The 12,204-nt window shown below is 36.5% G+C and overlaps 1 protein-coding gene across 2 annotated transcripts in view; it reads left to right on the forward strand.

The window, feature by feature from the left end:
• The window catches only part of utp20 (UTP20 small subunit processome component), a 138,769-nt gene that overhangs the window by 14,851 nt on the left and 111,714 nt on the right, over nt 1-12,204 (forward strand). For both annotated transcript variants that reach the window (XM_072916052.1, XM_061983527.2), the window contains 3 exons: nt 8,982-9,062; nt 9,132-9,198; nt 9,268-9,400. In XM_072916052.1, the coding sequence (XP_072772153.1) occupies nt 8,982-9,062; nt 9,132-9,198; nt 9,268-9,400 (281 nt within the window). The remainder of the gene's footprint in view (nt 1-8,981; nt 9,063-9,131; nt 9,199-9,267; nt 9,401-12,204) is intronic.

A 12,204-nucleotide genomic window follows, 5' to 3' on the forward strand; every position in this document is an offset into this window, starting at 1 on the left:
GTCCCGACACAACCTAAGAATAGAAGAAAATGCATCGTTTACGGAAAAAAAAATTTGCTAAAATTTCGTGAGGGGGGATCCTTACAAAAAATTCAAAAAAACGGACTTGCTTCAGCAGCACATTTCTGCTGCTGTAGTTGTATAAAATGTCTCAAAACGTCATCAGGTGTCCCAACACAACCTAAAAATAGAAGAAAATGCATAGTTTACGGAAAAAAATGTTTGCTAAAATTTCGGGACCCTTACAAAAAATTCAAAAAAACGGACTTGCTTCAGCAGCACATTTCTGGTGCTGTAGTTGTATAAAATGTCTCAAAATGTCATCAGGAGTCCCGACACAACCTAAAAATAGAAGAAAATGCATAGTTTACGGGAAAAAAAATTTGCAAAAATTTCGTACAAAAAATTCAAAAAAACGGACTTGCTTCAGCAGCACATTTCTGGTGCTGTAGTTGTATAAAATGTCTCAAAATGTCATCAGGAGTCCCGACAACCTAAAAATAGAAGAAAATGCATCATTTACGGAAAAAAAATGTTGCTAAAATTTCGTAAGGGGGGATCCTTACAAAACATTCAAAAAAACGGACTTGCTTCAGCAGCACATTTCTGCTGCTGTAGTTGTATAAAATGTCTCAAAACGTCATCAGGTGTCCCGACACAACCTAAAAATAGAAGAAAATGCATCGTTTACGGAAAAAAAATTTTGCTAAAATTTCGTAAGGCGGGACCCTTACAAAAAATTCAAAAAAACGGACTTGCTTCAGCAACACATTTCTGGTGATGTAGTTGTATAAAATGTCTCAAAACGTCATCAGAAGTCCCGACACAACCTAAGAATAGAAGAAAATGCATCGTTTACGGAACAAAAAATTTGCTAAAATTTCGTGAGGGGGGATCCTTACAAAAAATTCAAAAAAACGGACTTGCTTCAGCAGCACATTTCTGCTGCTGTAGTTGTATAAAATGTCTCAAAACGTCATCAGGTGTCCCAACACAACCTAAAAATAGAAGAAAATGCATAGTTTACGGAAAAAAATGTTTGCTAAAATTTCGTAAGGCGGGACCCTTACAAAAAATTCAAAAAAACGAACTTGCTTCAGCAGCACATTTCTGCTGCTGTAGTTGTATAAAATGTCTCAAAATGTCATCAGGAGTCCCGACAACCTAAAAATAGAAGAAAATGCATCATTTACGGAAAAAAAATGTTGCTAAAATTTCGTAAGGGGGGATCCTTACAAAACATTCAAAAAAACGGACTTGCTTCAGCAGCACATTTCTGCTGCTGTAGTTGTATAAAATGTCTCAAAACGTCATCAGGTGTCCCGACACAACCTAAAAATAGAAGAAAATGCATCGTTTACGGAAAAAAATTTTTGCTAAAATTTCGTAAGGCGGGACCCTTACAAAAAATTCAAAAAAACGGACTTGCTTCAGCAACACATTTCTGGTGATGTAGTTGTATAAAATGTCTCAAAACGTCATCAGAAGTCCCGACACAACCTAAGAATAGAAGAAAATGCATCGTTTACGGAAAAAAAAATTTGCTAAAATTTCGTGAGGGGGGATCCTTACAAAAAATTCAAAAAAACGGACTTGCTTCAGCAGCACATTTCTGCTGCTGTAGTTGTATAAAATGTCTCAAAACGTCATCAGGTGTCCCAACACAACCTAAAAATAGAAGAAAATGCATAGTTTACGGAAAAAAATGTTTGCTAAAATTTCGTAAGGCGGGACCCTTACAAAAAATTCAAAAAAACGGACTTGCTTCAGCAGCACATTTCTGGTGCTGTAGTTGTATAAAATGTCTCAAAACGTCATCAGGAGTCCCGACACAACCTAAAAATAGAAGAAAATGCATAGTTTACGGAAAAATTTTTTTGCTAAAATTTCGTAAGGCGGGACCCTTACAAAAAATTCAAAAAAACGAACTTGCTTCAGCAACACATTTCTGGTGATGTAGTTGTATAAAATGTCTCAAAACGTCATCAGAAGTCCCGACACAACCTAAAAATAGAAGAAAATGCATCGTTTACGAAAAAACATTTTTGCTAAAATTTCGTAAGGCGGGAGGGACCCTTACAAAAAATTCAAAAAAACGGACTTGCTTCAGCAGCACATTTCTGGTGCTGTAGTTGCATAAAATGTCTCAAAACGTCATCAGGAGTCCCGACACAACCTAAAAATAGAAGAAAATGCATAGTTTACGGAAAAAAATTTTTGCTAAAATTTCGTAAGGCGGGACCCTTACAAAAAATTCAAAAAACCGGACTTGCTTCAGCAGCACATTTCTGGTGCTGTAGTTGTACAAAATGTCTCAAAATGTCATCAGGAGTCCCAACACAACCTAAAAATAGAAGAAAATGCATCGTTTCCGGGAAAAAAATTTTGCTAAAATTTCGTACAAAAAATTCAAAAAAACGGACTTCCTTCAGCAGCACATTTCTGGTGCTGTAGTTGTATAAAATGTCTCAAAATGTCATCAGGAGTCCCGACAACCTAAAAATAGAAGAAAATGCATCGTTTACGAAAAAAAAATGTTGCTAAAATTTCGTAAGGCGTGACCCTTACAAAAAATTCAAAAAAACGGACTTGCTTCAGCAGCACATTTCTGGTGCTGTAGTTGTACAAAATGTCTCAAAATGTCATCAGGAGTCCCGACACAACCTAAAAATAGAAAAAAATGCATAGTTTACGGAAAAAAATTTTTGCTAAAATTTCGTAAGGCGGGACCCTTACAAAAAATTCAAAAAAACGGACTTGCTTCAGCAGCACATTTCTGCTGCTGTAGTTGTATAAAATGTCTCAAAACGTCATCAGGTGTCCCGACACAACCTAAAAATAGAAAAAAATGCATAGTTTACGGAAAAAAAAATTTGCTAAAATTTCGTAAGGCGGGACCCTTACAAAAAATTCAAAAAAACGGACTTGCTTCAGCAACACATTTCTGGTGATGTAGTTGTAGAAAATGTCTCAAAACGTCATCAGAAGTCCCGACACAACCTAAAAATAGAAGAAAATGCATCGTTTACGGGAAAAAAATTTTGCTAAAATTTCGTGAAGGGGGATCCTTACAAAAAATTCAAAAAAACGGACTTGCTTCAGCAGCACATTTCTGGTGCTGTAGTTGTACAAAATGTCTCAAAATGTCATCAGGAGTCCCGACACAACCTAAAAATAGAAGAAAATGCATAGTTTACGGAAAAAAATGTTTGCTAAAATTTCGTAAGGCGGGACCCTTACAAAAAATTCAAAAAAACGGACTTGCTTCAGCAGCACATTTCTGGTGCTGTAGTTGTATAAAATGTCTCAAAACGTCATCAGGTGTCCCGACACAACCTAAAAATAGAAGAAAATGCATAGTTTACGGAAAAAAAATGTTGCTAAAATTTCGTAAGGCGGGAGGGACCCTTACAAAAAATTCAAAAAAACGGACTTGCTTCAGCAGCACATTTCTGGTGCTGTAGTTGTATAAAATGTCTCAAAATGTCATCAGGACTCCCGACACAACCTAAAAATAGAAGAAAATGCATCATTTATGAAAAAAAATGTTTGCTAAAATTTCGTAAGGCGGTACCCTTACAAAAAATTCAAAAAAACGGACTTGCTTCAGCAGCACATTTCTGGTGCTGTAGTTGTATAAAATGTCTCAAAACGTCATCAGGAGTCCCGACACAACCTAAAAATAGAAGAAAATGCATAGTTTACGGGAAAAAATTTTTGCTAAAATTTCGTACAAAAAATTCAAAAAAACGGACTTGCTTCAGCAGCACATTTCTGGTGCTGTAGTTGTATAAAATGTCTCAAAATGTCATCAGGAGTCCCGACAACCTAAAAATAGAAGAAAATGCATCATTTACGGAAAAAAAATGTTGCTAAAATTTCGTAAGGGGGGATCCTTACAAAAAATTCAAAAAAACGGACTTGCTTCAGCAGCACATTTCTGCTGCTGTAGTTGTATAAAATGTCTCAAAACGTCATCAGGTGTCCCAACACAACCTAAAAATAGAAGAAAATGCATAGTTTACGGAAAAAAATGTTTGCTAAAATTTCGTAAGGCGGGACCCTTACAAAAAATTCAAAAAAACGGACTTGCTTCAGCAGCACATTTCTGGTGCTGTAGTTGTATAAAATGTCTCAAAACGTCATCAGGAGTCCCGACACAACCTAAAAATAGAAGAAAATGCATAGTTTACGGAAAAAATTTTTTGCTAAAATTTCGTAAGGCGGGACCCTTACAAAAAATTCAAAAAAACTGACTTGCTTCAGCAGCACATTTCTGGTGCTGTAGTTGTATAAAATGTCTCAAAATGTCATCAGGAGTCCCGACACAACCTAAAAATAGAAGAAAATGCATCATTTACGGAAAAAAAATGTTGCTAAAATTTCGTAAGGGGGGATCCTTACAAAAAATTCAAAAAAACGGACTTGCTTCAGCAGCACATTTCTGGTGCTGTAGTTGTATAAAATGTCTCAAAACGTCATCAGGAGTCCCGACACAACCTAAAAATAGAAGAAAATGCATAGTTTACGGAAAAAAAATTTTGCTAAAATTTCGTGAGGGGGGATCCTTACAAAAAATTCAAAAAAACGGACTTGCTTCAGCAGCACATTTCTGCTGCTGTAGTTGTATAAAATGTCTCAAAACGTCATCAGGTGTCCCAACACAACCTAAAAATAGAAGAAAATGCATAGTTTACGGAAAAAAATGTTTGCTAAAATTTCGGGACCCTTACAAAAAATTCAAAAAAACGGACTTGCTTCAGCAGCACATTTCTGGTGCTGTAGTTGTATAAAATGTCTCAAAATGTCATCAGGAGTCCCGACACAACCTAAAAATAGAAGAAAATGCATAGTTTACGGGAAAAAAAATTTGCAAAAATTTCGTACAAAAAATTCAAAAAAACGGACTTGCTTCAGCAGCACATTTCTGGTGCTGTAGTTGTATAAAATGTCTCAAAATGTCATCAGGAGTCCCGACAACCTAAAAATAGAAGAAAATGCATCATTTACGGAAAAAAAATGTTGCTAAAATTTCGTAAGGGGGGATCCTTACAAAACATTCAAAAAAACGGACTTGCTTCAGCAGCACATTTCTGCTGCTGTAGTTGTATAAAATGTCTCAAAACGTCATCAGGTGTCCCGACACAACCTAAAAATAGAAGAAAATGCATCGTTTACGGAAAAAAAATTTTGCTAAAATTTCGTAAGGCGGGACCCTTACAAAAAATTCAAAAAAACGGACTTGCTTCAGCAACACATTTCTGGTGATGTAGTTGTATAAAATGTCTCAAAACGTCATCAGAAGTCCCGACACAACCTAAGAATAGAAGAAAATGCATCGTTTACGGAACAAAAAATTTGCTAAAATTTCGTGAGGGGGGATCCTTACAAAAAATTCAAAAAAACGGACTTGCTTCAGCAGCACATTTCTGCTGCTGTAGTTGTATAAAATGTCTCAAAACGTCATCAGGTGTCCCAACACAACCTAAAAATAGAAGAAAATGCATAGTTTACGGAAAAAAATGTTTGCTAAAATTTCGTAAGGCGGGACCCTTACAAAAAATTCAAAAAAACGAACTTGCTTCAGCAGCACATTTCTGCTGCTGTAGTTGTATAAAATGTCTCAAAATGTCATCAGGAGTCCCGACAACCTAAAAATAGAAGAAAATGCATCGTTTACGAAAAAACATTTTTGCTAAAATTTCGTAAGGCGGGACCCTTACAAAAAATTCAAAAAAACGAACTTGCTTCAGCAACACATTTCTGGTGATGTAGTTGTATAAAATGTCTCAAAACGTCATCAGAAGTCCCGACACAACCTAAAAATAGAAGAAAATGCATCGTTTACGAAAAAACATTTTTGCTAAAATTTCGTAAGGCGGGAGGCTTACAAAAAATTCAAAAAAACGGACTTGCTTCAGCAGCACATTTCTGCTGCTGTAGTTGTATAAAATGTCTCAAAACGTCATCAGGTGTCCCAACACAACCTAAAAATAGAAGAAAATGCATAGTTTACGGAAAAAAAATTTTGCTAAAATTTCGTAAGGCGGGATCCTTACAAAAAATTCAAAAAAACGGACTTGCTTCAGCAACACATTTCTGGTGATGTAGTTGTATAAAATGTCTCAAAACGTCATCAGAAGTCCCGACACAACCTAAAAATAGAAGAAAATGCATCGTTTACGGAAAAAAAATGTTGCTAAAATTTCATAAGGGGGGATCCTTACAAAAAATTCAAAAAAACGGACTTGCTTCAGCAGCACATTCCTGGTGCTGTAGTTGTACAAAATGTCTCAAAATGTCATCAGGAGTCCCGACACAACCTAAAAATAGAAGAAAATGCATCGTTTACGAAAAAAAAATTTTGCTAAAATTTCGTAAGGCGGGACGGACCCTTACAAAAAATTCAAAAAAACGGACTTGCTTCAGCAGCACATTTCTGCTGCTGTAGTTGTATAAAATGTCTCAAAACGTCATCAGGTGTCCCGACACAACCTAAAAATAGAAAAAAATGCATAGTTTACGGAAAAAAAATGTTGCTAAAATTTCGTAAGGCGGGACCCTTACAAAAAATTCAAAAAAACGGACTTGCTTCAGCAACACATTTCTGGTGATGTAGTTGTATAAAATGTCTCAAAACGTCATCAGGAGTCCCGACAACCTAAAAATAGAAGAAAATGCATCGTTTACGAAAAAAAAATGTTGCTAAAATTTCGTAAGGCGTGACCCTTACAAAAAATTCAAAAAAACGGACTTGCTTCAGCAGCACATTTCTGGTGCTGTAGTTGTACAAAATGTCTCAAAATGTCATCAGGAGTCCCGACACAACCTAAAAATAGAAAAAAATGCATAGTTTACGGAAAAAAAATTTTGCTAAAATTTCGTGAAGGGGGATCCTTACAAAAAATTCAAAAAAACGGACTTGCTTCAGCAGCACATTTCTGGTGCTGTAGTTGTACAAAATGTCTCAAAATGTCATCAGGAGTCCCGACACAACCTAAAAATAGAAGAAAATGCATCGTTTACGGAAAAAAAATGTTGCTAAAATTTCGTAAGGCGGGACCCTTACAAAAAATTCAAAAAAACGGACTTGCTTCAGCAGCACATTTCTGCTGCTGTAGTTGTATAAAATGTCTCAAAACGTCATCAGGTGTCCCAACACAACCTAAAAATAGAAGAAAATGCATAGTTTACGGAAAAAAATGTTTGCTAAAATTTCGTAAGGCGGGACCCTTACAAAAAATTCAAAAAAACGGACTTGCTTCAGCAGCACATTTCTGCTGCTGTAGTTGTATAAAATGTCACAAAACGTCATCAGGTGTCCCGACACAACCTAAAAATAGAAGAAAATGCATAGTTTACGGAAAAAAATGTTTGCTAAAATTTCGTAAGGCGGGACCCTTACAAAAAATTCAAAAAAACGGACTTGCTTCAGCAGCACATTTCTGGTGCTGTAGTTGTATAAAATGTCTCAAAACGTCATCAGGTGTCCCGACACAACCTAAAAATAGAAGAAAATGCATAGTTTACGGAAAAAAAATGTTGCTAAAATTTCGTAAGGCGGGAGGGACCCTTACAAAAAATTCAAAAAAACGGACTTGCTTCAGCAGCACATTTCTGGTGCTGTAGTTGTATAAAATGTCTCAAAATGTCATCAGGACTCCCGACACAACCTAAAAATAGAAGAAAATGCATCATTTATGAAAAAAAATGTTTGCTAAAATTTCGTAAGGCGGTACCCTTACAAAAAATTAAAAAAAACGGACTTGCTTCAGCAGCACATTTCTGGTGCTGTAGTTGTATAAAATGTCTCAAAATGTCATCAGGAGTCCCGACAACCTAAAAATAGAAGAAAATGCATCGTTTACAGAAAAAAATTTTTGCTAAAATTTCGTAAGGCGGGACCCTTACAAAAAATTCAAAAAAACGGACTTGCTTCAGCAGCACATTTCTGGTGCTGTAGTTGTATAAAATGTCTCAAAACGTCATCAGGAGTCCCGACACAACCTAAAAATAGAAGAAAATGCATAGTTTACGGGAAAAAATTTTTGCTAAAATTTCGTAAGGCGGGACCCTTACAAAAAATTCAAAAAAACGGACTTGCTTCAGCAGCACATTTCTGGTGCTGTAGTTGTATAAAATGTCTCAAAACGTCATCAGGAGTCCCGACACAACCTAAAAATAGAAGAAAATGCATAGTTTACGGGAAAAAAAATTTGCAAAAATTTCGTACAAAAAATTCAAAAAAACGGACTTGCTTCAGCAGCACATTTCTGGTGCTGTAGTTGTATAAAATGTCTCAAAATGTCATCAGGAGTCCCGACAACCTAAAAATAGAAGAAAATGCATCATTTACGGAAAAAAAATGTTGCTAAAATTTCGTAAGGGGGGATCCTTACAAAAAATTCAAAAAAACGGACTTGCTTCAGCAGCACATTTCTGGTGCTGTAGTTGTATAAAATGTCTCAAAACGTCATCAGGTGTCCCAACACAACCTAAAAATAGAAGAAAATGCATAGTTTACGGAAAAAAATGTTTGCTAAAATTTCGTAAGGCGGGACCCTTACAAAAAATTCAAAAAAACGGACTTGCTTCAGCAGCACATTTCTGGTGCTGTAGTTGTATAAAATGTCTCAAAACGTCATCAGGAGTCCCGACACAACCTAAAAATAGAAGAAAATGCATCGTTTACGAAAAAAAATTTTGCTAAAATTTCGTAAGGCGGGACCCTTACAAAAAATTCAAAAAAACGGACTTGCTTCAGCAGCACATTTCTGCTGCTGTAGTTGTATAAAATGTTTCAAAACGTCATCAGGTGTCCCAACACAACCTAAAAATAGAAGAAAATGCATAGTTTACGGAAAAAAATTTTTGCTAAAATTTCGTAAGACGGGACCCTTGCTGGCGTTTTTTAAAACCGAAATACTGCGATTTGTACAACATCGTTGAAAAACTATTCCTAACTATTCTATTTCTTGCAGTTTCTCACTTTTGCTGAAAGACTTTCCAATGTCAACATTGATGTCATCCACCGCATCGACAGAACAGGATCATATGCAGAGGTATGCCAATATAAAACACATTTTAGCCTTTCCTTCCCTTCTAATTGATGCTTTTTTTTTAACACTCAGGAAGTAGAAACCCATTTCTTTGAAGGCCTGACAAAATGGAGGGACCTCAACTTGACAGAAAATTTCAGTATGTAAAAAGTTTAAATACTGCCATTGTTATGCTTGTCTTGCCACTAAAATTGTTTGTTTTCCCCAGCTACGTTTTTCAAGGAGGTCTTCAACAAGAGCCAATCGTTCCACATGTTGGTTTTTCATCAGAAGTCCATAGTGGAGTGTCTAAAAAGTCACTTATCTGTCAAGAGCAATCTTGCCTATCAGCCTCTGCTGGAGTAAGTGGTCTTTATTTGTTTACCAGATAAACATGGTGGCTGTCTTAATAAAGGCTTAGTGGCCACATGCGTGGACAGCACCTTTTAGCTCCTATTTCCAAAATTGTGTACACTACTGAATTGGGGTCTTATGGCCGCTTATGTGGACACTTATACTGCCATCTGGTGGTGTCAGAAGAGTATACAATAGAATTTGGGGAAAAAAAGTGTAAAAATAAGAATTAGCATGTCACTAAACATGAAGTACACGTTTGTGTATTTATGGACTAAGTACATCATATTAAAAGATGATTCTTAGTTTTTATTCTAATTAATGTCCAATAAGCCCAAATAGCAAAGAGAAATAAAAAAAAGCATGTAAACAAACAGATTGGGCCTTAAGAGGTTAAACAGTCCAAACACAAAAATGAGCCAAAATCAAAACCACACAAACACTATATAACAAATGCAAACGTGTTGGCCATTGTAGATAAATGTTAGGAAAAAATGGTGTTACTTTTGCTAGTAACGAGTAATTTCATTACTTCAACGTGCGTTACATCGTCGTTACAAATGTGTTGTGTGTTTGGCACGCTACTTTTGATGTGGTTGTATGTCATCAAGACAGCGTCAGAAGCAAGTTCAATATAGGAAGTAACTTTTTTACAAATGAAACAACATCAACTTGATATTAGGGCTGGGCGATATGGCCTTTTATTAATATGTGGATATGTTTAGTCCATGTCACCATACACCATATATATGTGGATATGTTTAGTCCATGTCACGATACACCATATAAATGTGGATATGTTTAGTCCATGTCATGATACACCATATATATATATGTGGATATGTTTAGTCCATGTCACCATACACCATATATATGTGGATATGTTAAGTCCATGTCACCATACACCATATATATGTGGATATGTTTAGTCCATGTCACCATACACCATATATATGTGGATATGTTTAGTCCATGTCACCATACACCATCTATATGTGGATATGTTTAGTCCATGTCACCATACACCATATACAGGTAAAAGCCAGTCAATTAGAATATTTTGAAAAACTTGATTTATTTCAGTAATTTCATTCAAAAGGTGTAACTTGTACATTATATTAATTCATTGCACACAGACTGATGCATTCAAATGTTTATTTCATTTAATTTTGATGATTTGAAGTGGCAACAAATGAAAATCCAAAATTCCGTGTGTCACAAAATTAGAATATTGTGTAAGGCTAATACAAAAAAGGGATTTTTAGAAATGTTGGCCAACTGAAAAGTATGAAAATGAAAAATATGAGCATGTACAATACTCAATACTTGGTTGGAGCTCCTTTTGCCTCAATTACTGCGTTAATGCGGCGTGGCATGGAGTCGATGAGTTTCTGGCACTGCTCAGGTGTTATGAGAGCCCAGGTTGCTCTGATAGTGGCCTTCAACTCTTCTGCGTTTTGGGGTCTGGCATTCTGCATCTTCCTTTTCACAATACCCCACAGATTTTCTATGGGGCTAAGGTCAGGGGAGTTGGCGGGCCAATTTAGAACAGAAATACCATGGTCCGTAAACCAGGCACGGGTAGATTTTGCGCTGTGTGCAGGCGCCAAGTCCTGTTGGAACTTGAAATCTCCATCTCCATAGAGCAGGTCAGCAGCAGGAAGCATGAAGTGCTCTAAAACTTGCTGGTAGACGGCTGCGTTGACCCTGGATCTCAGGAAACAGAGTGGACCGACACCAGCTGGACTGCTGCTGAGTGGTCCAAAGTCATGTTTTCTGACGAAAGCAAATTTTGCATTTCCTTTGGAAATCGAGGTCCCAGAGTCTGGAGGAAGACAGGAGAGGCACAGGATCCACGTTGCCTGAAGTCTAGTGTAAAGTTTCCACCATCAGTGATGGTTTGGGGTGCCATGTCATCTGCTGGTGTCGGACCATGGTATTTCTGTTCTAAATTGGCCCGCCAACTCCCCTGACTTTAGCCCTATAGAAAATCTGTGGGGTATTGTGAAAAGGAAGATGCAGAATGCCAGACCCAAAAACGCAGAAGAGTTCAAGGCCACTATCAGAGCAACCTGGGCTCTCATAACACCTGAGCAGTGCCAGAAACTCATCGACTCCATGCCACGCCGCATTAACGCAGTAATTGAGGCAAAAGGAGCTCCAACTAAGTATTGAGTATTGTACATGCTCATATTTTTCATTTTCATACTTTTCAGTTGGCCAACATTTCTAAAAATCCCTTTTTTGTATTAGCCTTAAGTAATATTCTAATTTTGTGACACACGGAATTTTGGATTTTCATTTGTTGCCACTTCAAATCATCAAAATTAAATGAAATAAACATTTGAATGCATCAGTCTGTGTGCAATGAATAAATATAATGTACAAGTTACACCTTTTGAATGCAATTACTGAAATAAATCAAGTTTTTCAAAATATTCTAATTTACTGGCTTTTACCTGTATATATGTGGATATTTTGCCTTAGCCTTGAATGAACACTTGATGCATATAATGACAGCAGTATGATGATTCTATGTGTCTACATTAAAACATTCTTCTTCATACTGCATTAATATATGCTACTTTTAAACTTTCATGCAGAGAGGGAAATCACAACTAAGTCAATTGACCAAAACTATAGATGTCCGATAATGGCTTTTTTGCCGATGTCCGATATTCCGATATTGTCCAACTCTTAATTACCGATTCCGATACCAAGCGATACCGATATATACAGCCGTGGAATTAACACATTATTATGCCTAATTTTGTTGTGATGACCCGCTGGATGCATTAAACAATGTAACAAG

The sequence above is a fragment of the Nerophis lumbriciformis genome, linkage group LG25 (genome assembly GCF_033978685.3).
Source record: "Nerophis lumbriciformis linkage group LG25, RoL_Nlum_v2.1, whole genome shotgun sequence".
NCBI lineage: Eukaryota > Metazoa > Chordata > Actinopteri > Syngnathiformes > Syngnathidae > Nerophis > Nerophis lumbriciformis.